The sequence below is a fragment of the Megalops cyprinoides genome, chromosome 12 (genome assembly GCF_013368585.1).
Source record: "Megalops cyprinoides isolate fMegCyp1 chromosome 12, fMegCyp1.pri, whole genome shotgun sequence".
In the NCBI taxonomy this organism is placed as follows: domain Eukaryota; kingdom Metazoa; phylum Chordata; class Actinopteri; order Elopiformes; family Megalopidae; genus Megalops; species Megalops cyprinoides.
In genome coordinates, this window is record NC_050594.1 from 31,883,347 (window position 1) to 31,908,930 (window position 25,584).

Consider the following 25,584-nt stretch of genomic DNA (forward strand, 5'->3'; position numbering starts at 1 on the left):
ATCTGAGCTATCTTTAAGGTTTGGTTTCATAACACCACAGCTGATTTACATGCCTAGTCAGAACAACCAGGATGAATCATGCACCAGTATAACATACTGCATCTTTGCTGTTATCAGACTAATCAATTACTTCATCTTACAAAAAACAGAGCTGGCATTCTCATAAACTTCACATCTACAGTGCTTTTGGGGGGGATCTATTCTCCCAGTGAGTTGCAGTTGTTCTACTGATAAAACCACTTGCGTTTTTATGTGACTCGAGGAAAAAAAAAGTACAGTTCAGCAGGTTGCTAATTCAGCAACAGATCTGACACTTTACAGATGAGAAATCACCACTGAAGAGGAATACTCTCTAAGAGGACTCTGGGTAGCTTTAGAAGATGTCTTCCATGTGAGAGTGGTCTTGTGTCTGTTTAGGGGATGCCTTCTGAAGTAAATTCCTGGTACAGTCATTTCATGTCAAAATGAAATCCAAACATATGCCCCAAAACAAACATTTGTGTTTTTTATTTGCTCAAGGAAAAAAACTGTCACAACAACTTTCACCATTTTAACAGTCTGATAAATTCTCAGGTCTCTCCTCACCTTACCTCTAACTGGGCAGTAAGAAGTTCAGCAAATTCACAACAAAGCAAAAAACTGTACCAGATGGGAAATCAGTCCCACAGGATACATTTTGGCTTAAGCTTATGTGTGATCACATTTGGCGAACACTCATACTTTGTATCATATATAAAATAAAATGTCTGGCCAAACAGTTTCAGCCCAACATTAACAACTACACCAACAAGGGAAAAAAGTTACTCAAGTATGAGTGAACCTTGGCTGTTTTGATGTTGTACATGCTCATGCGCTGTTTTTAAGTGTTTTATTACACTTAAGAAGTGCACATGAGAACTACCGTATTTCATGTAGAACTGGCTGGGTGGGGCAATATGCTCCATGCATGGGGAAACTTCCAATCAGCAGTTTGATAACTGCAGTTTCACAAAATGTGTATTTTAGAGGCAGGAGGTTTCTGAAAGTTTACACATTCAACTTGTTTAGTTTAGAAAAATACAACTCGTCACATGAAACACATTCAACGTCTTGGCCGATCCATGAACAAATGTCAAAAAGGTGGAAATTAAAAATAAATAAATAAATAGAAGCATACAAGCCTCTGAACTTCAGGCATTATAAGTCCTCACACCCACTGCATCTCTGCATGGCTGTGCTGCATTCCTGCTTTCTGTAATGAATTTACATTTTATAAAAATGCTACACATAGAAGGTAGAACCTTTAAGTGCAACACAGAAGTTGTGCATCCTGGTGGGAGAAAAGGCTTGCGTAACACAGATGCCCAAAGCTAAAGCCAATTATTTGGCTTTAAACCAATCATTTAACAATATTTAATTATTTAAATAATCATATTATTACAACATACCCCACTGAATGCAGTTACAATTGGGATCAAATTAGATTAAAAGGAAAGACAGCCAGATGGATCAATGGAGCAGAAGCTAAAAAAGAATGGATGACAATTTGCACTTTCTCCTTACAGCATCCCATAGTATGGGATGAGTACCTTTGTACAAATGGGCTTTTCAGGAAAAAAAAAAACTTTTCAAAACGAGGGTTATAACTTAGGAATCATATGTTCGTTGCAAAGTCTAAAGAAGGTGTTCCTAGACAGTGAGCGCATGGACACCACAAGGAAACCAGACAATGTCTGAAATGGAGCAAACAGAGATTAAAATATAACTTTATTCATTTACACTTTTACATCACACCAATATGGTAGCGGCTCCTCCCAGTTCTCCCACATGCGTCACTCCACAGCCAGACTCTCACTTGCTTGCAAACGCCATGATCTGCTCCTGGAAAGCCAAGCAAAAGCTGTTAAAAAAAGAATCATCATCATTATGGAGAAGTTCATCTTAGATGGTCTGCTGAATCATTTGACCAATATATCTCACGCTACGTTGACATTTTCTGGCATCCTGCGGGAGGACTGGTTATGAGGCAGTTCTGTTAACCAGCTTCTGGGAGGCTGAAGTGAAACATTATAACTGTGCTACAAGGGGATCACAACCACAGCCCTGGAACTATTACTGGCCCGACTCTCATCGTCAACGTCAAACACAGCAGAAGAACCATCCCTGGCTTCAGGCAGGGCATGACAATCAGACCACCCAAAAAGTGGCTACCAATCTGTCCAACAATCCTTCCAGTCTTCTTAAAAACGTCCACAATGGACATGGAAAGAGGACGCTGGTTCCAGTAAGGCTAAACTGATTTTTTGTGCTTTTTTTCCCCCTTTATGAAACCCTATTTTTGGAAGCGCCAATTGTATACTACTCTGATCTGACCGCAGCAACTTCTGTGCTTGCGCAGGAGTACTGAAATGAGACAAACCCAGTCCTTTGATACGCTTGCAAGTGCTGCAACTATCTTTCACACAGTGGAGAGGTCACTCATTGAAGGACAGATGCTACTCCACTGATGTCAGCCAAGTAATTTGCAAGCGTCTGATGAATGGCAGGGTGCCTGGGAACGGCGAGATGAGGAAACACTGGCTGATATGCCTACTCTTACCCCTGACGGTGCAAAGGCAATTTCTTGTGGGATCCTGGTGGGGTGCTGCCCATGCTCAAAGCAAAGGCCTTGCTGACTGAGCCACTCAGGACCCCTTGACCTGTGGCCCTCAAGGTCCGGGTCCCATAAGTAACTGTGAAATGCTAACATCTAGCACATACAAATGGCTTGGATGACTAGGCCTCCAGAAAGGATTATTTACAAGTCGTTACGCTTGCTTTGGTCTGCATTGCTTTGGTAAGGAATGAAGCCATTTCACATGAGCGGTCTGTAATAACAGGAGTGTGAAAACACAGGCCAACACCGCTGTACACAGCGTGGGGCGAGCCCTGCACCCCACCCACACAATTTCAGTAACACTAAATTTGGGGCTAAACTTAGCCAGCACCGTAGTTCACGACCATGAGCGTGGCCCAGTAAATTATAGGCGCTTTTGGAGTGTGGAGGCATGTAATCAGCTGGGGGGGGGAGGGCAGGGGGGAGGGCGGGGCCTACTTTGACAGGAGGCACGGCATTGGTCGCCTGCAGGCCGAGAGTCCTCAGCAGCACCACTGGGGCCGCGTTGGTGGAGTACAGGCGCTTCATAAGGTCGATGGCGGCCATCATGGGAAGGTTGTGCCTCTGGCGCTGCGTCTCGTACTCAAGGAGGTGCTGCATGGCTCCTGCGGGACACGCAGCACAGCGTTAACGACAAACTTAAACAGTGCCTGCCAGAAGAAGCTTCTGGAACACAAGCAAGGCAGGCCCTTACAAGCCCAGGGCCCGGTTTATACCACGTGGAGAATCTGCTAGTTTCATGACTGACTGATTCTGGTCTGTGGTGCACCTCAGCAGTTGGGGACGGAACAATCAGATTCCAAAGAGGTTAATGACTTAGTTTTAAGCCCTTTAAACTTTTTAATATAACTTTTACCACCTTTTTTATTAACTCCCACACTGGAAAAGGGACAGACAAAACAGCTCTACCTCCATACAACAAACACATATGTATAAGGTATACACTTGGTAAATGGACAACAAAGAATGTTTTTGTACAGATACAGAAAATAAATTAGCATTTAAATAAAGTATGGATTCTAAATAGATTATGACAAAGACAAAAAATGCCACAATTATCAGAGTGCTGAAGGGAGAAGCCCACTCTTAGCATCCAAATGGCCATTTTAATCTCCAGATACTTTGGCGCGTACTTGTCACACTGCTGCCATGGGGCAGAAGACCTTATTCGCTCAAATCTAACAGAAGCCCTGGGACACTCTGGATTGCTGTCATGTGTAAACAGGAATGTCTCTCAAGTTTCCAGCATTACAAGAAGTCCCAATAACCATTCTGTTCTTATTTAGAAAGGAAATGAGCCAGAATCATTTGGTGCATTTCTAATGCATCACTGAATGGATATTAATTTGCAGAAATTTACTATTGAAATTTACTATTTACTATTGACATTTCCAGGAACAGTTCAAGGCTCATCAAGATTCTAGAATGGAAACCTATCCTGACTGAACGATTAAAAGTCCAATCAGCAACAAGTGGGACTCACAAAGCAGCACTTTCATCTGCAACAGAAAACGTAAAGGGAAAAATGACAAAGACCCTGGAGGAACTGGTCACACTATCAATTAACGTAAACTTCACCATGTCTCATGAGTACAAAGAGATACACATCTAGGTTCATGAATTTGAAGAAAACAACTTCTGTCCCGTTTTCACATACATATAGCCTATAACAGGACCATAGCTTGCCTTATAGAAGGCCTACTGAAACAAAAACACATATTCAGGCGCTTACCAAGGTCTTGCCCGTTAAAGGCTGCTTGGCTCAGGACCTGAGTGAGGCAGACCACATCCCCAAATCCCAGATTCGCTCCCTGGCCAGCCAATGGGTGCACTCGGTGGGCGGCATCCCTGTGAAATGGAGTGCATGATCAGTTCCCACTCAACAAAAAAAAAGCAAGAGGATCTGAAACCAGGAGGACCTGAGCTGGAACCATCTGATTTAGACTTCTCAAAAACCTGCATTTGGGGTCCAGTGTCTTTTCTGTCTTTTTTTTCACAAAAGCTTATTTCATCCCATATCAGGTGGCCCCGAGGTCCTTCCTTCAATGAATGCACAGCCCCCAGGCTTTGTGAATAGTCTTCATATTCACACATCCCACTGCTTCACTGAAGAGGCGTGTCACCCACACATGGAGAATGACTAGAATCAGCTGTTGCTCCCATCTGACCCCAAAGAGTTGCTGGGTAGCTGTTGCCAGGGAGAACATGTGGTCTGCCATTCTCCCAGAGCTGACCCCGGTACATTGAGGCAGCGAAAACAAACTTTGGCGTACCCTCCCATAAGGTGGCTATGGAGAATCTCACAGGGCTCTGGCTTCCTCTTTCACTGAGGGATGAGCGCATAAATCAATCAGGGGCTATGGAGCCAGTCTCCCAAGCACATCCCAGTAATCACAGGAGACAAGGTTTATGTCTGCAGAAACCGGCGTGCTCATACCAGTGGGAGTTTGCCTTCATCTGAGGCGGCAATTAGGCTGGCTGACAGAGACGGTTATTTCGGAGGGGAGCGAGCTGGTTCCGCCGCGGGCTGCGACCGGACGCGTTTCAGCCCCGGCCGGCTCCGTCTGCAGCGCCGCGCCTCCAACAACACGCCCCCCGCCCCCTCCATGACTGACAGGCCGGCGTTCGAGCCCCCGTGCGGAATGTCTATGTTTGTTCTTAAGCGCGCTGATATGGCGCTAAGAAAACGGCAAACGGAGTGATGCTGGGTGTCGTGCCGTGCTAAACAGGTAGCGGCGTCCAAGGCAAACCAGACCCCCGGGGTCTGCCCCCGTGCCCCCGCACTGACGTACCCAATCAGGGCTACCCTGTGCCTGATGTACTCCGAGGCGTGGCCCATGCCGAGGGGGAACATGACTCGGCTCTTCGGCCCGATCCCCGCCACGCTGGGGGGCAGCTGGCGTGTGGACGTCCCGGAGGGCATCAGGAAGGACAACGCCGTACGGAACAGTGACCCGGCTGTCTCTATCAGCTCTGAGTGATTGTCACTGCTCCACTGTGGGAAAGAGAGAGAGGTGACAGAGCTGGCAGGGAGCCCCACTGACCGCAGCAGCTCGAAATGCATCGACACACAAAAGCTTGTCTTTTTTTCTCCCAAACTTGCCTATGATAAAACAAGAGCAGTCCTCGCATTTTAATTAGTTTGGTTTTAAACACATTCCTCAGAGCGATGGCCAGTGCTGCCAACCACAAGTGTATTAAACTAACCAAGAATGACTCAAGCTCCTTGCCCCCATCCGGAATCCCAGTAAAAATAGCAACCTTGGGAAAGCAGGTTTTATTCAGCAAAGACAGGGAGGACTTCACTGAGGCCAGTCAGTGGAATGTATAGCAAAACCTCACACTATACATAGAAAACCCATCAATATTTCACTGGTTCACATTTAAATGAATGTAACTTTAAACTAACACTAATCATTCTCATCTCATTATATTAACATATCATCCTTATCTCATTTACCAGGGAATATGCATCTTTGAAGCTGCAGGCACGACAGTCTTTTCAAAATGGTAGTTAAAGCAAATATAAGTGCTCTTTCATGAACAGACAATATTGAGGCGTTTTCTTTCTGCAATCAGCTGTGCATACATTTCAAACTGTTTTGCAGATGCTTGATAACCGATATAAAAAGTGTTGTTTCCCCTGGATTACTGACGTAAGATAAGCGACTACAAGACATAAAATACGAAACTGAGTATCTGAAGAAGGTTAAAGAGTTGAAAAAAATGTTTATCAAGAAGAAATCACACAAAACACACAATGCATTTTAGATTTGGAGACTATTCAATTACGGTGACCTCGTTTCCTAGGATGGCTGTGACGTTTCCTTGCACCTGGACCAGCACAAGGCTGCACCAAAATCTGCACCGGGACTAACAAAGGAAACCTCAAAGCCGCACTCGAGACGGTGACCTAATCCACCTTACTGAGGTGGAGAGGGCGAAGCGGCATCCGGGCCGCCCCGTTAACCTCGTTAAACCCAGACGGGGAAGCCGAGGCGGACACTCACGAAGGCGGAGTTGATGGCGTCCACGAAGCTCTCCTCGTCCAACTGCAGCAGCTCCTCCGCGTGCTGGTGGCTGGTGGACCACACCAGGGAGCTGGCCGTGTCGGACAGCTTCAGCAGGCCGGGGGAGGGGGAAACGAAAACAGCTCGTCAGCCTTTTAATGAAACCCTGTGGCAGTGGAGACCCTTCTGCTTTGATCCAATTAAAGCCGCCTCCTTCCATTGTCTCATACGTTTCACAGACAGAGGGAACAATCAAAGAGAAGGGCTGGCCCAGACCGCTGCTGCGCTCTTTTAATGAGGCTGGGTTGCGTGGAAACTGTTTTTTAATAACCACAAATACACCAAGTCAACATTTATTAGCCGTTACTATACTGTAAAAAGCTATACCCTGAGAAGCAGAGCAATGCAAGTTTGTATGGTGTGTTCTGGTTCGCAGTATGGGAGAAACACTAAACCTGGGCTCCAAAACAAAAATATATACATTACATGAGTTGGCCATTTCGGGGAGAGAGATGGTGCTTGAATGAGAACTTACCGGAAGCATCGCAATGGGGCCAGTTGGAAGGAATCTCTGCCATGCCACATTGTTTTCTGTGGGCTAATACCATGTCGACCATTCCAGAAGGAAGAGAGGAAAGAACAGTGAATTTCCAACCCTCACTAGCACAAATGCTTCTCAGAAATGCCTGTGCTACACTAGAAGGGTGTGGAGGGCAGTGGAGGTCTCTTCCCAGAACGCATATGGTGTAGTGTTGTACATATAATGTTCTTACAGACACCTGTTTAAAGAACTGTGACAAATACCCTAGGGGAAATATAATGAGTTACAAACTGCCTCAATGCGAGCTCTGTGAGAGGGAATTAAAGGCACTTAAAAACCCTCATCTAAATGAGCAAAACAATGCAGAAACTCACCATTAAAAGCACCAATAACAGTAAATTTTGAATGTGTGTTATGCCATTTTTGGTTAAGTTTAGATGAAAACATGAGTTGCCAGTCTTCATCAACATGATGGGCTAATAACCTGTCCATGTAGCAGCTGAAAAAACATATTTAAACTGCATATACATACAATTTCTCTCTTTCTGCCTTTATTCACATAAAAGTGAAAAAATAGGCATTATTGTTTATATGACTGCTGAGTTTATGACATTTTGAATAGAAAAATGAAATTGCTCAGACAGCTGCACCCCTCTCTGGTTACCTCACTTTCTGGCACTGTGCTGCACTGCATCCTTTAAGGGGCACTTCCAAGCATCTCAAATTTAATATTCCGTTCTTTACCTCACAGTTTAGTCTGTACGTTCTCTGAAATAGAACGAGCATGTTTCACAGTGCAGAAATCGCAAATTTCTTTGACATTTGTTTCCTGCTCCATTTCCAGAGAACAGTGTTTCCCTTCTCTATGCATGACCAATCAAAGGTTGCTCCCTGTGATGGTTTTGTCTGCATAGACTGTATGGAAAGCATGAGCGGGTGACTGTGCTAAAACATTTCAGACGTTTATTATTCACTGAAACACTTGTATTTCCTCGAATATTAATCAAAACTCCATCTTCCATCTCACTTTGCTCCTGTCTGCCCCCAGTACCCAGAATGCACCATGAAGTTGGCCACGATCCATCTGCCTGTTAGCAAAACGGCTTGCATGCTGATAAAATGAATGTGAAGGTAAAACCTTGGAGGTCACAAACCAGTTTCGCACACCAGAAGTAAGCTTACATCTGCAGCTTTGCTTAGTGTTTAGAGGTTGTATTTACGTCATTAAGTGATCAAGGAGGTTGTTTTTAAGAATGAGTAACTATGTGGTTTGCAAATATAATTTAATTTAATTTGCACAGAGGAGAGTTGCAGCAAGACATTCTGGGCTTTGAATGAGGGTTAAACAAGATGAAGTATCTTACAAAAGCCACAAAATGATCCAAATTTGCTTGTGTTCTTAGTTATTAAAACAAATGAAGAGCTTTCTAATACTGATGCCTACTCTGGTAAAGCTAATGAATAACATCACATTTTAAATCGTTAGTGAAGTAACAGTTCAACATTTCCAGGCCTTTTTCAACAGGAATATCCTCATTATGCCTCTGCCCCTGCTGAAGCCCAACCACTTGCATGCCACTGTAGAGTTAACCATCCATAACTACCTTACCCTGATGTCATAGGCGGAAAACCAAAACCATATAAATACACACCTGCTTAGCAACCTGTACTTAACTGCCCTTTGTTTCCTCTCCCTCCAAGACACCAAAAAATAGTTTGTGCCTTTATCTCTTGGAGGTTGGACTACTGTGATGCCTTAATGTCTGGCAGCCCAAACTGTGGTTTGTATCCTCTTCAGCTTTTCCACAGTGCTGCCACAAGTTCTCTCTCTACAACAAAAAAAACGCTGACTCACTCTCCTCTCTCTCACCTGTACTGGCCTCACTTCATTAGCTCCCTACTACAGGTCATGCCAGTTTCAAAATTTACACAACTTCTAAACTTTCGAAGCACTGAACAGGCTTGCACCAGCTTGCCAAAAAGGTCATTCCACTCTGTGTGACAACTAGACCACAATGATCCTAGCTAGGCAGCTACCTACCCCTGCCTAACACCTCTAAAACCAAAACAGGAGGCAAAGTCTTCAGTAACAACAGCCACAGCTCTGTAATGTCTTACCACAACATGTCCAGGACTGTTTCAGTATTTACATCTGGACTAAAAACATATGCTACTGGCTTTTCTTACATCTGGGTCCTTCCTTAAATCAGGGAGAGATTCATGTCAAGTATGCCTATCAGGAGCTGACACACACTATGTCAAGGTAGAGCTGGCATGTTGATCCTTAATTGGAATTCCATACCAAATTAGAGTATTTGCTAACAATCTCACTTTTTTCATAATTTCATCATTTCCATCCCTATAGGAAGCAGGTCTGTCAGCTCATCTTTCACTTAATCAGACACATTCTCTCATACCCATCATTTTCTCTTGTCTAGCAACAATGGACCCTATAAGAGGAACACCAGAAGCTGCCTGCCCCGAATGCACCAACCAGCCTAATACCCCAACCCTTATTCCAGGAGCACCAACTGGTCTGACACACCACCCCTTACACCTGGGGATCACTTAACTATACAAAGCCCTGATATTTCAGCTCTATACCTGTTCACCTGCCCCCTGCCACCTCACAAGCTGGCAAACGCCCACCTCATATGTACTCAAAACCTCATCATCTCACTTTCACATTAGAAGTATCCTCCCCGCATAGCTGGCTGAGTGCGGATTTTGAGTGTAGGCTTTTGAGTACAGATAATGGGTGCGTGTAAGTTTTGGACATTCCACGCATGCGCTGACAACAGGTGAACGACACTGGCGCCTTACTTCAGAGAGGTGCAGCACTGCCACCACGGCAGACTGGTCGTAGTTCCACTTCACTGTGGGTATTCCCGCCTCCTGTCTCACCATCGAGTTTGGCCCATCGGCCCCGATCTGTGAAACAGGGGAGGCCACGGTGTCACCGAATTCAAAAACAAAGCAATTTAAAAAAAACAAGCAAACAAGTAAACAAACAAACAAACAAACAAAACCTTTCGGCACAGACAATGGACTAAATGCAGGGGGTAAAGAGCCACCACTTTTCAGGAAGTTGTCCCGGCCTCCAGGAGCTCAGCCCCCTGGCTGGAACCCAGCTGCAGAATGCTTATGTAATACAGACAATAGCTGAGGACAGCAATGCACCAGGGAACTGTCTGGAGGGAGGGGGCACACAAAAAAATGGCCAAGGACACATTCTCTTTCCCAGCCACAGAAATCCAGCGCGAACATCCCACTAACCAGCAGCCTGGTCTGCAGCGTCTGCCCGTCCGCCAGCTTCACCTGCACCCAGGGGATGGAGTCCGCCACCTGATAGGACTTGGGCCAGGTATACTTCACCACCTTCGTCCTGTACTTGACCTCCACGTGATCTGAGAGGGGGGAGACAGAGACAGAGGCTCACGCACCTTTTCCGCTTCTATGGCTTTATCACAGGCCTGAACACCACACAGCGACACTGTGGCATAGTGGTAAGGAGCATCTTGTAACCGAAATATGGCTGGTTTGATTTCCTGCAGGGACACTGCTGTCACCCTCTTGGGCAATGTACTTAACCCAGAACAGCCTCAGTGAATATCCAGCTGTATAAATGCATAAAATTGTAACCTATGCAAGTACCTCTAGATAAGACTGTCTGCTAAATGGCAATAATGTAATGTAACTCTAATGCCCCCCCCCCCCCCCCCAACAAACCATCTTCCCTTTTAACTCAGCTGGGCATGCTCATCAAGGCTTTCCAGTCACCCCCCGAAAAAAGAAAACAGAAACGGCTTTGGCTGTGACTATGGTGAGATTTGAGCAGCACCTCGTAAAAACAGCACTGGTTTTCCTCGCTGCCAGGACCAGCCACTGAGGATCGCTTCGACAATCTCCTTAATGGGCCTGGCTAGCCGCACTGGCACTGACTAATCATGTTTATCTACCAGAGGGCCGAGCCACGCTCCTGCTCTTGGCCAGCGGAGCAAATCTGTGCAGATCTCCCGCCTTCTCGGAATCTCAGTGGCCGGATCGTCCAACATGAAAGGATACAGAGTTGCGCTCGCCCTGCCGGCTTGGATCGGCTCCCGCCAGCGGGATGGCTATCGGTTCCCAAACACGAGCGGCAAATACTGGCTGGCTCTGGGCGTGGAGTTACTACAGACCAGCTGCCTCTTGCCACTCCAGCGACGTGCAGCCACTGCTGTGTGGAAGGCAACGAGGCAGGCTGCGGAAAACGTGATGCGCACGAGTGGTGACACGTGCAACGACCATGCAGCTGTAAACAGTATAATGCCAGTGTTTTTTTCTGAGGAGCTTTTACGGTCCCCAGCACATGGCATTGCTGACTTTTCATTGTGAACCCTTGCAATGGTTGGCTTCGGCTCCGCGACAATGCGTTGTCAGCACTCGCAAGTCCTCAGAGGGCTCCGAGAGACCCAGGAGCACATGGCAGCATCAAACGGGTCACTGTACCACCGCACGTGTCCTCACGTGGCTAACCTTTCCTGACTCTTTCTCTCCGGCCTGCACCATCGGAAATTTGCAACTTGATTGAAATAGCAGGGAAAACATGGCAGCATCCAAGAGCTGAACTGGGCCTTGTAAACAGACACTGGGAAAAGTACAAATAAACAATACGGGGACGGGCGGGGATGAATGCGGCGACGCCTCAGGTCAGGCCAGTGCCGAGAGCGCTAGCCGAGAGCACCACTGGCACAACGTCAAAAACCAAAAACTGAAAGGAAAATAACAACAGCAGGAGGACTTTCAGGTAATGTCAAGTGACACAAATCACTGGCTGAAAAGGAGACAGGAGGGTTAATACATCCCCGCCTACCGGTGAGAGATTCGAGCTGCTTCGTCAGGGCGGCCACGATGACGTCGTTCTCCACAATGTAAGCCATCTCATCCTCCAGGTTCTCCTTATCGAACGTAATCAGAGCGTCTGAGCAGGCATCCCACACCTAAACGAGAGAGGTGATTTCCCCTGTGGTCAGCAGTGCTGTCCTAAAAAAGCAACCCCCCTTCCACTTGCAGTGCCCCAAAAAGCACTGAGCTCAACACATCAAAGTGGTTCGGCCATACCCAGAGCTTGGTTTCTGAATGAATTGTCTGTGATGTGATCTATGTGGGCCACAAACACTTTCAGACCTCTACTTGCATTCACAGATTTTATGCTTGCAACAGCATGAGATGATGCATATGCAGTGAATGACTACCCTGACCCTAAGAAATACTTAGATCAAACTCAAAATGTCTGCAGGTTGTTCCTCCTTTTGGACCAACATGACAATATTTTTGGACAACAAAGACAGGAATTCAGTAAAAGCTTTGATGTGCATCACCATCGCCCTTACTGCTAATTGTATTGTTTTTTTTTTTGGCACTATGCAGTTGGTTTAACCCCAAACTGTGGCCACTAATTATACTGCCTTTACCAGCTATGATTAGCGGTTTGGTTAGAACTTCAACTTAATCAAACCCAAAATTTCTTTTCTTGATTTTGTCAGTGAGGGAAAAAATAAAGACACCTCTGTTGATAAGCAACATGTTGCTAGGTGTGCTTGTTGGTGCCAATTTAAAGCACACAGCCCTGCAAAGGGTGACTTCGCTTCGTGTTTACCACAGCCTCTTGCACCGCAAGAATGTGACGGATCAGTTTGACTGACAGCTCGCGGCGTATCTTTCCACGCTGAAATGCCCTGTGTTGAGGGCACGCGGCCTTACCGCTCTCCCCTCCTACTTCAATTCATTTCTGTTTTATTGGACACAGAAGGGAAGCCCTGTCGGCAATGCCCTCCCGGGACTGTAACTATATGTTGCCCTGCCAATCTTCTGGGAGTTTTAAGGGCCACAGTGCCACAGAATGCTGTCATTAAAGAAACCACCGTGAGTAAAGAAAAAAAAAGAGGAAAAAACGCAGCTGAGATATTATGGGAGAGGTATATCACGATACAGCGTTTTAAGATGACATCCCTGGCCGCAACAGAAACCACATGGTTTCTTATTTGGTACAAAAAGGCCACATCTTACAGGAGGGACCACATTCTGGCCTCAGCTGTAAACCAGGGTCACTTTACTGCTGACATCCGCACTCCCCTCCACTTTAATCTTCTCCCCCTGTTTTTTCACATGAATCTTTATAATTAGAAGACCGGGAAGCTGCGCTCCTGTTTTAAGACACTGTATTGATTTATTCTCCCTATTAAATATGCTCCTAATAAATAAACACTTTGTCCTGTGGCCAAAGGAAAGCCAAACCATCCACAAAGCCAGGGAGCTATGGTTATCGTGTTAAATTTACCTCCTTTTCTCCCAGCGCAGTGACACTACGGTATTTGTCCAGCTTCTGATGTTTTATAATTCGCACCGCAGAATGCTTGGAATATGCAGCCTCACCACCAATGCATTTGCCTTTCATTGTGAACAATTACGTACCCCTGGGAAATTACACTGTGCACCACAGTGGGGATTCAAGGAAGGAAACACGATAACGTTGAATTCCACGCCAAGATGTCGCTTGCTTTCCTTGAATCGAGCTGACAAACAAGCCATGTTTTCCATAAATTACACATTTCCCAGCTGACCTACAACTTGATGAATGGTGCATGGCTCATAATTATGGGCGAGCCAATCATGCAGGTGTTTATTTTGCTCTAGGCAGAGGGGTGTGTGCAACATACGGTGAAACCCTTCAGAATGACAGGAAAAACACAATTAAAGCTGTAGCTGCTCTGTATGCAGAAACGTCACACGCAACAACATCAAAGGACACAACTGAAAAATTGTAAGCCTTGCCTTAGACACGATACTGTATACTGATACTGAGAACTAACCTGCATCCTCTGATAGGGCTTGCACCTCATGTTAACAATGTGATCCCATGCTCCGATACCTATAAATAAAGGGAAAGTTCAGAAATATCAGCAGCAATTTCTGTAACACTTCTGAGGACTGCATGGCTGCAGAATGAATCACTGTGTATCGCTGAAGTTCACAGTCAATAACACACACCAATTATGGGCTCACTGGGATTAACCTTGGTTATTTAATGTGTTACATGACTGTGTGGGGCTGAAGGCCAAACAGAGACCACAGTAATCTGTATTAACAGAGCAAAGAGAAACCAGAGAGTCCCTGCTCGATTAGGATGGAGGTACAGTAACCGCCAACCCAAGCACGTGCGAGTAATAGCGCACTAATCCTTGACCTACTTCCCGAGAATTATTCATACACGGCTGCACTAAAAATAAAATTAATCCCACAGGAAGCTAGTCTCATCCAAAAAGTTACCCAAAGCTCTACGCTGCTGTTGGACAAGACGTTCTTTCCAAAGGAGTGTCCATTTATTAAAGGATGCAATTAAATCAGAGAATTAACCAACATACTAATTATAAATATAAGCAATTATAACTATAAATATGTTGCAACAAGCACCTTTCGTCCATTTTACAGCATAAATAGTAACATGAAAACAAACTACCACATGCATTGGATTTGGGATATTTGTGGGTTCACCATAGTGCTACCCAGATCCTAAGAGGCTATGTTCAGCCTCTGAAGTTCAAGGAAATCTGATAGTGGTCCAGTTAAATAACTAAATAAATTTTTATTTACCTAATTCTGTTAAGATTTGTGGGTGGACTGAGGTAAGGAATTCACCAGCTCAGAGATCAGAGATCCTAAAGTGTCCATACACTCAATTTAACATAAAACTGCCTGTGCGAATTGTACCACTGAGAAGAGTTGCAGAGCCTGGGTTGATGGAACTGACTCTGGTGCCATAGGCCTCGGGAACCTTCTCCATCGTTTTCTTGTTGCCTGCTTCAAGGAGAAGAATCTTTTTCCCCTCCAAATTCGGATCCATTCCTGCCAACGCAACACAAAAAGTCGCTCAGGATGTCCGATATTCTCAGTGCTTCAATGATGTCACTGCTGTTTTTTCCCCTCAATTGACGGATTTTATATTCCCCCAAATTTACTCAGCAAGCTGTGGGTTGTGGAACACTGAAGAAAATGTGCATCTGAACATAAACGGTGTCATGAAGGCTATTTATTCCAGTTATTTCTACTAAAAGGCGTCTGTTAATGGCATCTAATTATCTCTAGCTACTTAGGCTGTATAATAGCAAAATTTACACCAAAACCGCAATTGCATCCTTTAGTTGCGAGCATGTAGTTAGCTGAAAATTTGCATGGGACAAAATGATAGTTATTCCTTTATGTGGGGCGGAGAGGAGGGAGAAAAAATGTGGGGGGAACTTAATTTAATGCTTTCGCGTTAGGAGTCTGACAGGGGTGTATTACTGTAAATCTCCGTGAGAAAAACAAACCTAACCGCAGGGTTAAGGACTGTTGCTAGCCAGCCAACTAGCCTAAAGTAAAGGCAGAAACATCCAGAAAGTTCATCCGTTCAGAATCTCACAACCACTAGCTACTCACCTACTGAACAAGCCATTGCAGTGCCAACCATTCCTCCGCCAGAAATTATGATATCATACAGTTCATTTTCCTTTTTGTTTGATTCCTCTCCGTGCTTAGCAGCCCCAGAGTCACTGAATCCCCTGCTTAAGGTTCTCGCCCCATTTGTACAGGTTAGAGCAATGCAACGTCGCCCAACTCCAAATAATGCCAAATTAGCTCTCGTGAGAAAATGCATCCTAGGGAGCATTCGGTTCTGAGCTGGGATTTTTGTTTAACTTTTCAAAACAACTCCAACAGCGCTGTTGGAAATGTTTCCAAAAGCGTGAAAAGTGTCACCCTTGTCCCAGTGTTACTCCTGTCAGTGGCGCATTATAGATCGTCCGGCCATATTGTTCTGATAACGTAATCAAATAGCACAGAAAATTACTTCCGGTGTCACAACTATCCAATAAAAGAGAGCGTCTGTGAGGTTTGGTAATTTGACGTTTGGTTGATTAATCTAGCTATCTGTCCGCGCCTGATAAAATAATGTATTGCGATCAGATAGTCTTACAGAAACGCTTTTCATGATAACTTGCTGTTGGCCGACCCTTTAAGCTGCGGCCAGTCTCAAAGAAAACTTCGTTTGCAGTATCGCAACTACAGTTAACGTCCATGCCACACAACCAAAGACGGTTTATTACTGTGGAGAGTTCCGGGCTTTTCCTGGTACTTGAACTATTGAGTTCCGGTGACGGTCTTTTTTGCTTAAACTAAGAAATGGAATTTTCAGCGTGTGGTGTAGAGAGTCCAGTATCTTTTATGTGGCATGTTCATACCTTTAGCATGGCCGAACATAGATAGTGTGAACGAACATGTTGCTGCAATAAAACGACCACAGCTAGAGAAAACCCTGTTTTGCAGCTGAACAACACACAGCTGGAAAAGAAGTCTAGCAATGAGTGACATGAGATGATGATGATGATGATGACGATGACAAAATGACAGCTTGCTGGCCAATGTAGATGGATGACAGTAAAATCGCAACGCAAATCCTAGTCAGGTAATAAAATATTTTAGCAAGGCTGGCTAGTCTATCTAAGGTACTAGCAACTAGCAACCAGCAACGATGTCGCTATCTGCCAAACAGCAGATATCGTACTTACTCTAGCTGTGTGACACTTAATAGATCCCTCTATTTGCAAAAGTGTACATTATCCGAATAACCAATATCACCACTATTAAAACTGACTCTTGCATTGACAGCAACCTGCAAGCATGCTACTTTGGATGAAACCAAGTCGAAGGCTGCGGTGGGTGGAGTGTACCAACCCTCGTCCCTGTATCAACAGTTTACATGGCTATGATACTCAGGGTTAAAAACTACCATTGTAGTTTAATTTAGGCTAAACAATGCCGGTGTCTGACACCATGTCACATTGCAATAAGCCAGATAGACGACTGTCTGAAGAGGAACAGGAGAATGCAAAGACCGAAGATAACTCTGCTGCCAAAATCCCCTGCTATACGAACAAGGTTAGTTAGCTTGCTAACGTAAGCTTGATTTGCAACTACAACAGAAAAAGTTTAGTGCTACGGATGTCAAAATACAATTCCGGGGTCCTGTTAATGCTACGATATCCTAGTTGATTTATTCAGTACATCATTGTCTCTGTTTATATCGCGGTATTTGGTAAAACATTGTGGCAGCAAAAAGGCTTGGTTTGATTTGGTTGCCATAGTAACCATGCAACAGCCGTTCTATGAATATGCAACGAGAACTACAGTTCGGCTTTAAGAAAACACACATTTATCTCACTAGACACCTTTAAAATTATACCTCCTACATTTTGAAAAAATTAATGCTTTTAATTAAACCACATGTTTAATTATGCCTGTTTATATGAGGTGACAACATGGACACATGTAGACAAGAAGTCTCCATAGCTGTTCAAGGTATGGAAGAAGTTTATGTGAAAAGGATGGATATCTTACTGTCGTAATATGTGATTTTTGTACAAGCAGTGTGTAGCAGCGTTGTTATACAAACTCACATATTTGCACACAAGAATCCTGCAGCATTGTTTGCATCATCTGCAGGGATTTCCCCCCAAAGACTCCTCTGACTCAGAAGGGGAAGGTGCTGGTAATAAGCTGGAGGAGAGGACCATGGGTGATATGCTGGCCTTCCTGCAGCAGGATGGAGGAAGCCCTGCAGAGACTGAGCAGCTGCTTCAGCAAAGGCTACAGGCCCTGAAGAAAGCCCACAGGCAGCAGCTGCAGAAGACATGTCAGGTGCACCAGCAGGGTTTAGAGAAGAGGTTACTGCACAACTCACTGCTCTCTGCAGGCAATGAGAGGAAGGCTGGGGCCACTGGCCACCTGGAGGACTTCTTCAGCTTGAGTGACAACCAGAACATCAATATGAGACCTGGCTCTGAGGCCCCAAGGTGTTTTTTATCATTTATTTATTGTGTGTGATTTATTTATTATTATTTTCTGTTTTTAGGCTGTAAGGGTAGTAATTGCATGCCGCAGAGAAATATATTCAGCTTGGTCATCCCTCTAATTAAACCAATATTCAGTATTATTCAAAAGGATGCAGATGCCCAGCTATAGAGAATCATGTTTTGGTTTATTTCTGATCTTTAACGACTTCTATACAGGTATGAAGGTCTAAGGAGGTCTCACTCATTGTCTGACATCAGTTCAGTGAAGTCGGTTGGTTCCAACGCCTCCCCAAAGCTTAGAATAACCCAGAGGCCTGCCACCACTGCTGAAGCCAGGGCCTCATGTACAACGGTTCCTAAGCCCTTCAACATAACCCTCAGGGAAGGTCAAAGGAAATCCCAGCTGCTGCAAAACAAAGTGCCCTTGGACACAGAGAGGCTCCTGGGAGGCAAAATGGAGGCCGAGGAGGCAGAGTGCCAAAAGCAGTTCCGTGCAGCACCTGTGCCGGGACATGTTTTCCTGCCGCTCTACCATGACATCACAGAGGTGCGAGAGCAGGTGAGAAAGGCAGGTATTGAGCAAAGGCAGGAATTCCTGCTGTCCATACAGAAGCCCTTTAGCTTTGTGGAGAGAGAGGAGAAGAAGAAAACAGAGATGAAGCAACAACTGTGCAGCCCAGCCCTTCTGCCCCAAACGACCAAATCCATTGAAGTTAGGATTCCGATCCCCAAAGCAGTGTTGGACCCAGGAGTGAGTGAGCATCTGAAAGGTGAGATTGTAACGCCAAGTGTGTAGATCCCCATACATTGGTGTTATTACCAGTAAAGATTGCTTATTCAAACAAAAGGCCTCAGTGTAGCTGGTCTTTTTGGTGGGCTGCAGATGTTTTGTTTGGTCATGCACCTGAGCCATATGTACTATAAATACATAAGAGTAAATATATGAACTAGATATATAAAGGCCACCTGATTATGTTTACATATTAAATTGTCTTCCCCCAGAAAAGGAGCTGCACAGGAAGATCCGTATACAGATTAGAGCACAGGACATGCTGAGAAGTTCCATGGCACCTATCAAGACACAGGTCAGCAGGGGTGATGAGGAGAAGCGCAGCTCTCACCGCACAAGGAAGGAGGTCCTAGGCTTTCTGGATGAGAAGCCCTCCTTCCAGCCCCGTACCAACCCCCAGGTGCCCGAATTTGACAAGCTACACAAGGCCCTGCAGAAGGAGGCCTTGAAGAGAACAGAGCAGAAGGACGTCACCAGGTGCCAGCCCTTTCAGTTGCGAACCTCGGCCTTGCCTCCGAGGCGGAGGCAAAAGACCCCTGAACCGTCACAGGTGAGGGTCCTTCCTTTCCATCATCTGAGTTTTTGCAAAAAAGATTGAGAAATGTAGGCAACCATCCTCCTCAGATGGCATGGGTCAAATAAGTTGCTTTTGAATCGAGGCTGTTTGTGTCCAATTTTTATTTAAGTGATGCATTAAGAGGGAACAAGAAAATCTGTGTAGCCTCAGTATTGCCTCAGTAAATATCCACCTATATGAATGAATAAAAGTTGCTCTGGATGACTGTAATGTAATGTAGTGTAAAAGTAATCACACTGACACTGAGAGCATTATGTGTGGATTGACAAAGTGTCTTCTGATTTTTTTGTATGGAAAGATAAACTTTTGAATAAAACAATAGTACATGCACTCATTTCAGTATGAAAGGCTAATTTTTTGACAAAACAATATTATTAATTTCTGGTTTTCCATACTGTATCATGGCTGATTATTCAGACCTGAAAAGAAATAAAGCTACAGAATGTTTTCCAGGCGTTGTCATTAACGTAACATGAAAAAAATTTTAAAATGTGTGAATTTCTTAGGATTCGGGAGGCAAGACCGATCTGAAGAGAAGCCATTCTTTCAGCGGGATCACGTCTCTTTCAACAGACACACTGCCAACCTACATCACAGATGCAGCAAGAAAACGTGGCTCTGCTATCAGGTAAAGGGAATACATGGAGATTAGTTCTGTAGAAGCCTGTGTGCTTACAATAATGATGACCCCCCTCAAAGGGTGACCTGTGATGGTATGGACCACTTATACTCTCCCTCGCCCTGCTCTTCACCAGAAGGTCCATGGAGGAAAAGATGCGCAAGGAGAGTGAAAATGCACACTGGATGGAGCAGCACAAAGTGAGATCTCAGGCCATGAAGAGCATGGTGACTTCGCGGGCGAGGGCTGTGGACCCACACAAAAGTCTAAAGGAGGTGTACCATGAGAAGTTGAAACAGCACCGGTAAGCACAGCGCTTCTTGGGCTGGTAGACCGCAATATGGAGTATAGATTTTGGTATCTGTACTCCACATTGGTATTTGGTGTCTGTGACAGGGGGATTGTGGGTTACTGAGAGGGACACTGCAGCTAATGGTAGCACAGGTCTGAAGTGCATGCAAGTCAGGGACAGTGACCTCTCCTAAATCTGGACAAGAGGTCTATTAGGTCCCTTATCTAGAGACCTGTTTGGGATCGGGGCCTTGAGATTGGTGAGATTATAGTCTCTCTTTAAATTACATTTACTTGCTTTAGCAGATGCTATTATCCAGAGCAACTTAACACAGGTCACAGTTTTTACTTCCCTCTTGATGGGACTCATACTAGGTGGCTGTAAGATCAATCTGGTTACATATATACAGGCTTTATTTGTACTGCTTAAGTAGAAGGGAAAAAAATTGAATTAATCATGTGAATGCTTGACATGTCATTGTTACACTTAAAAGTTGCCATGGAAATAAAGTGAATACCAAGACAAAACAAAAGTCAAACACATGAAGTGTTGAAAAGTGCTCTACAGAAAACAGGAAGGCTGCACCTACATTTCTGTGACCCAGACCTCTCACCGGCAGGGAGACAGACCAAAAACGGATGAGAGAATACAAAAGGGAACTGCACGAAATGAAGACTCGAGTAAAGGTCCGTCCTTACCTATTCGAGCAGGTGACACAGGTAAGCCATTAGCTGCTCTTGGTCTTTGACGTTTGCACCCATACCTCAGTTACTGAACTGGGTGGTTCTAACCAAGAATTCAAAGCCACAGTATCACCAGAAGGTAAAAATATGTCTCTTAGCCATGGTAAGAGCACAAAACAAGTCCTTACATCTAATGGTGCTCATCCTCAGCTGTGCTGAAAAGTAATTGCAGAGGTCCACAACTTTGACTTCCAGATCATTTTGAATCCCTTAACACGAAGAGAACTGTTATATTAGTCTAATCAAGCTTAAGTGGTTACTATTAGGCCTGTGACGATAACCTCATTACCGCAATACCGCGGTCATGTGATACCTACCGCGGAGTTGAGCTCATTACTGTCATCACCGCAATTTTTTTTTTTGCTGGGTAAAGTTACAGGAGTGCATATGGTGTGTGATATGAATTATAAACATAATAATCATTGTTTAGTTATCATCATTGACTGTCTTCCATCGTGTTCAAAGGCTTCTGCAGAAACAAAACTTTTCACTTGCTGTTTACTGCAGCTTTGCGTGCGAGGGGGCAGTCCATCAAACATATGGGGGATTTCTTTTGTGTGTGTCTGATTATTATTAATTACTTCTAGGCTTGAGTATTTGTGATATCTACAGATAACGTTCAATTGAATATATACACACATACACAATACACGGACATGAAAGACAGCAGCATAACGTAAACCGTTGGAGTTAGATTTTAATTGCCAGTGCTTATATCGAACACTCTTCTCTTATGTGGTAATGCCCATACAGTTGACGCTAGCCGGTTGACATGATTCGATTCAACGATGGCCACGAATCTAATTCCTAACCCAAATGTTATGTTGCCAATTTGGGCACATTTTGTCTTTGAGCCAGACGACAAGGGGCAGCTGGCGAATTTAGACGAGGAAATTTGCCGCATTTGTAGTAAAAAAAAAAAAAAGTATACTCTCGCGAAGAAATACTTTTAAGATCACATTTTAGAATTAACCATCCTGCGGAGTTTGCAATATTGTCACTCCGTTGAGATCCTCTCTTAAACCGGACAAAGTGAACATGTTGCTTTTCCTGGCAAGAAACATGAAGACCAGATAATAAACCAGCAGGATATGCCGATTCACTTTAGCGGCCCAGTGAGTAGTTGTGCAACGAGCACTTATTGTACCGACTCATAGGGTGGCCATACTTTGCTACCGACAATGACTCAATATATACTGTATGTTCCCTTTTTTTGAAAAGCTAAATCAGGCTATAGCCTAGTTATTATTATTATAGCTGTAATTTTGCCTAAAGCATATCATTGCTGTTTGAAGAATAAAGAAGACAGTTTTATTACTTATCCATGTTCATTTACAAGCTGCATGCGTTCTTGACCTTTTGTTTATTTTTTAAAGAGAAAGTAATTTATTTTTTTTGGTTTTGGTACTATATGTATTTGCTTGATATACCATTATCCAGAGCAAGGTACAGAGTTTACATGTTTTCAGTTTATACAGCCATACATTTGCTCAAATGGCTCTGTTCAATGAGCTCATTCAAGGGTGCAACAGGCCTCCATGGGGTCATGTGTATTTCTCTTACTGGGATTTAGAAAAATGCCAAGTCAGGTGCAGAGCGGCGGTACAGAGACACGCTGGAGCAAGCGGGGCTGAATGAGCACTTTGTGAGGCAGAAAGGGGAAAGCGCTGGGGTGACGCCTCCCTTCACATCCGATGACGAGGACGCTACTGAAAACGACACCCACCACATGTAAGCATTTACCATGAGAACAAAATGTGTTTGTGTAGCAGTAATTCTGGCCCAGCTCTGCAAGTAACCTTAGAGAGTTCATTCCTAAATGAATTTAATTAAATTCACATGTAATGTCCCTATACATAGTCTCTCTTATATTTGTCTCTGGCTCTGGGGACACAAGAAGCCATATGGTATAATCATGAAGTGTTGCGTTATACAAGATTGTCTGGCTTTTATAATATTGTGTAAAAAAATTGTGCGGCTCGGTAATGAAGTCATTGGCACAAAAAATACAAGTAACCAAGCTAACCAAGGATGCAATTGCTATACAGTCATATTTCAACCAAGAATTCTTCCTCTAGGAGGGGAACAGAAGAAGCAACACCAAACACCGGGGAAGAAAACATTATGTGAGAACCAAAGAGGGGAAAAAAAAAGTAGTGATCTCAATGTTTGTTCAGCCCATTTCACAGAAAGGAACATTGTGTTCTGCAGTATACTTCAACTGTTGTATTCTTTAAATGTCTATCATTCTCTAATTATCTGGTTAAGTCTGGAAACTGTGGATTTCTGCAGTGTACACATCTGCAAATTTCAAATATTTGACATGTGTTTGGAGGTTTACATACACTATATTTTTATAACTGAGAAGATTATATGTTTGCATTTGTTTGGTCAGGGATTATTGTAGTTTTGCACAAATTCAGTAAAGGAAAATTGAATGGCTTTAGATTCATAAATGAAAACTGAAAACTTGTCAGGCTGGTTACACAAATCTACACATGCAGTTTTTCCCCAAAGAGCTGGAGGTAAGCTGACATTTCAGAAACAAAACCTGGGGGTTTCAAAAACCCTTGCTTTTGTGTGGAATGGCACTGATTCTTTTTCTGTATGGAATGTCACCACTGCACTGATGAGATTTTCAAGCTGGAATGGCTGAAAGCTGATTGCTTTGTCTTGGTTTTTCCTTTCTTCCAATGTTTCTTCCCCACGCAACTCCTGACAGTATTCAGTCATTTTTCTATAAACTGTTGTGCATTAAGTAACAATTTGTTACCTTACATGCTAGGCTGCACCTGGTATAATCACAAACGGTTTCACATAAGTAAATTGAGTAATGCAGCATTCACTTGTTCGTATCACATTTGGCACAGTTCTTATGCATTGTCTGCGTGTGCTGTTGACCATGACTGAAAGTCATAAGCCACTTAGCTTAAAAGCTTTGCGATTGCCTGCAACCTCAAGTAATATTTGGAATCACTAATTGTACATATATTAGGCACCGTGACAACCTTTGCACTTTTTCAGGAATGCTGAGGTGCGCTGAATGCAATCCTTCGATGCACCTGCATGCAGCCAGCGGCTGTTTTTAGCACTACACGTCACAGTGCACTGTGGTGGAGTGGGTGCCCACTGGAGGGTTGCCGCTACCCTGCTGACGTCATCCATTTACCTTGCTGGATGAATCACCCCGTGCCTCAGAATGCTGAGATATTTTACATTTACAATTTGTCGTGTCCAGATTGATCTACAGGATGAGTCCCTTTAACAATACAGTTACGAGAGATGAGGGGACAAAGGGACAAGGAAACTGTGTTCGACCCCGCCCACCACTATACCTGGTGGAACTAATCAATTTTTTTCCCACCAATGTCCCATTCATTGTTGGCAAATGGTACAGCTGGTTTCAAACCATGGCCATAGGGCTCCACCTGTGTTCAATTAATATTTTTATTCTAGCTGTTTCGCAGGTAATTTAGAAATGGTTTCCTGTATTTGGAACTCATCACAGTTCCTCGGACTTGTGGTCGTTCCTTTGAATTCAGAGTCGGCTTGCCAAAGAGCGCTGTGACGATATTCCTTTTGTGGTTTTATGGTGACTGGTGGGCTTCTGAAGAATGACCATTTACTAAGCAGGCAGAGGATCAGCTATAGATCCTGGTGAGCCATGCTGTAAACCACCCTCTATAAACGAGACACAGCGAAATCAACACATTCCCATGCTGTTGGCTGCTCCATCACCATGGAGAAGGTTACATAATCTTGTGTGGTCAGCTTGGAAAGAGCTGACCAATTAGGCAAATAAACACACATTTAAAGATATATCTTAAATATACCCATGACTGAAATAAAAATATAAAAATGTGTAAAGACCAAAAAAAAAAACATTCACTTTATATTTTTTTATTTGTATATTCAAGTTCCATCACCTTCATTTGCCAATTTGTTTGAGTTTGGACAAAGCAGGTTTATCATGTTTTGTTTCCTGTAGGGTTTATTGTTATGCTTGCCTACTTTAGTTATAATACAGACTGCAGTGGGTCACCTTCACATTACATGATGATTCAAGGAAACAGAGGACTGTGTATATACATATACTCCTCAGTTTCTCAACTATGGGATATCATCTGAAGAGTAAAGGTGATGACTTTCACACCAAAGGCTTATTTTATAATTATGCTAATGTCCTGAGCATGGTTATATTGGAAAGCTTACTCCTTCAGCTAAACTTCAATAAATAAATATTGCTGAGCACACAACAGGTCTGAAACCTCTTTAAGTCTTGACATACCTTGAATTTACACTGCTCAAATGCTTTAGTCAACACCTGGCTGCATCCAGAGCTGAGGTAACAGTATAGTATGCTAAACAACGTATTCTAATGGCATCACTAAGCATATGTACCAGCCCTGTCATTAACCAAAACTCTACCACGGCCTCTCATTTTGAGGGTTTTTGAGAATTTTTTTTTCCTGAAATCAAACAAAACAGGCATTTTATTTTTATTTACAG

The 25,584-nt window shown here is 44.0% G+C and overlaps 2 protein-coding genes across 2 annotated transcripts; one reads left to right on the forward strand and one right to left on the reverse strand.

Moving 5' to 3' along the window:
- Positions 1-489: 489 nt before the first annotated feature.
- On the reverse strand, positions 490-16,196 carry coq6 (coenzyme Q6 monooxygenase). Its single transcript, XM_036542746.1, has 12 exons — positions 15,644-16,196; positions 14,936-15,070; positions 14,038-14,096; positions 12,039-12,165; positions 10,463-10,593; positions 10,010-10,117; positions 7,181-7,243; positions 6,646-6,753; positions 5,428-5,630; positions 4,368-4,483; positions 3,074-3,240; positions 490-1,860 (listed from the first exon to the last, which is right to left on the reverse strand). Exons 1-12 carry the CDS (start codon positions 15,870-15,872, stop codon positions 1,831-1,833), a joined length of 1,476 nt encoding a protein of 491 aa, XP_036398639.1. The 5' UTR covers positions 15,873-16,196; the 3' UTR covers positions 490-1,830.
- Positions 16,197-17,772: 1,576 nt separating this feature from the next.
- On the forward strand, positions 17,773-23,214 carry fam161b (FAM161 centrosomal protein B). The gene is made up of 8 exons (XM_036541504.1): positions 17,773-18,054; positions 18,313-18,824; positions 19,057-19,394; positions 19,928-20,049; positions 20,177-20,344; positions 20,952-21,051; positions 22,649-22,806; positions 23,154-23,214. Exons 1-8 carry the CDS (start codon positions 17,774-17,776, stop codon positions 23,203-23,205), a joined length of 1,731 nt encoding a protein of 576 aa, XP_036397397.1. The 5' UTR covers position 17,773; the 3' UTR covers positions 23,206-23,214.
- Positions 23,215-25,584: the final 2,370 nt, after the last annotated feature.

Excerpts from the sequence above, each read along its gene's own strand:
- coq6 (XM_036542746.1), bottom strand. The coding sequence starts at position 15,872 with ATGCTCCCTAGGATGCATTTTCTCACGAGAGCTAATTTGGCATTATTT. Across the intron at positions 7,244-10,009 it reads CAGTGCTGCACCTCTCTGAA|CCCACAGAAAACAATGTGGC; the intron begins GTAAGGCGCCAG and ends ACATGGTATTAG. Across the intron at positions 5,631-6,645 it reads ACGCCATCAACTCCGCCTTC|TGGAGCAGTGACAATCACTC; the intron begins GTGAGTGTCCGC and ends TCTTTCCCACAG.
- fam161b (XM_036541504.1), top strand. The coding sequence starts at position 17,774 with ATGGGTGATATGCTGGCCTTCCTGCAGCAGGATGGAGGAAGCCCTGCA. Across the intron at positions 18,055-18,312 it reads CCTGGCTCTGAGGCCCCAAG|TTCAGTGAAGTCGGTTGGTT; the intron begins GTGTTTTTTATC and ends GTCTGACATCAG. Across the intron at positions 20,345-20,951 it reads GAGAAGTTGAAACAGCACCG|GGAGACAGACCAAAAACGGA; the intron begins GTAAGCACAGCG and ends TCTCACCGGCAG.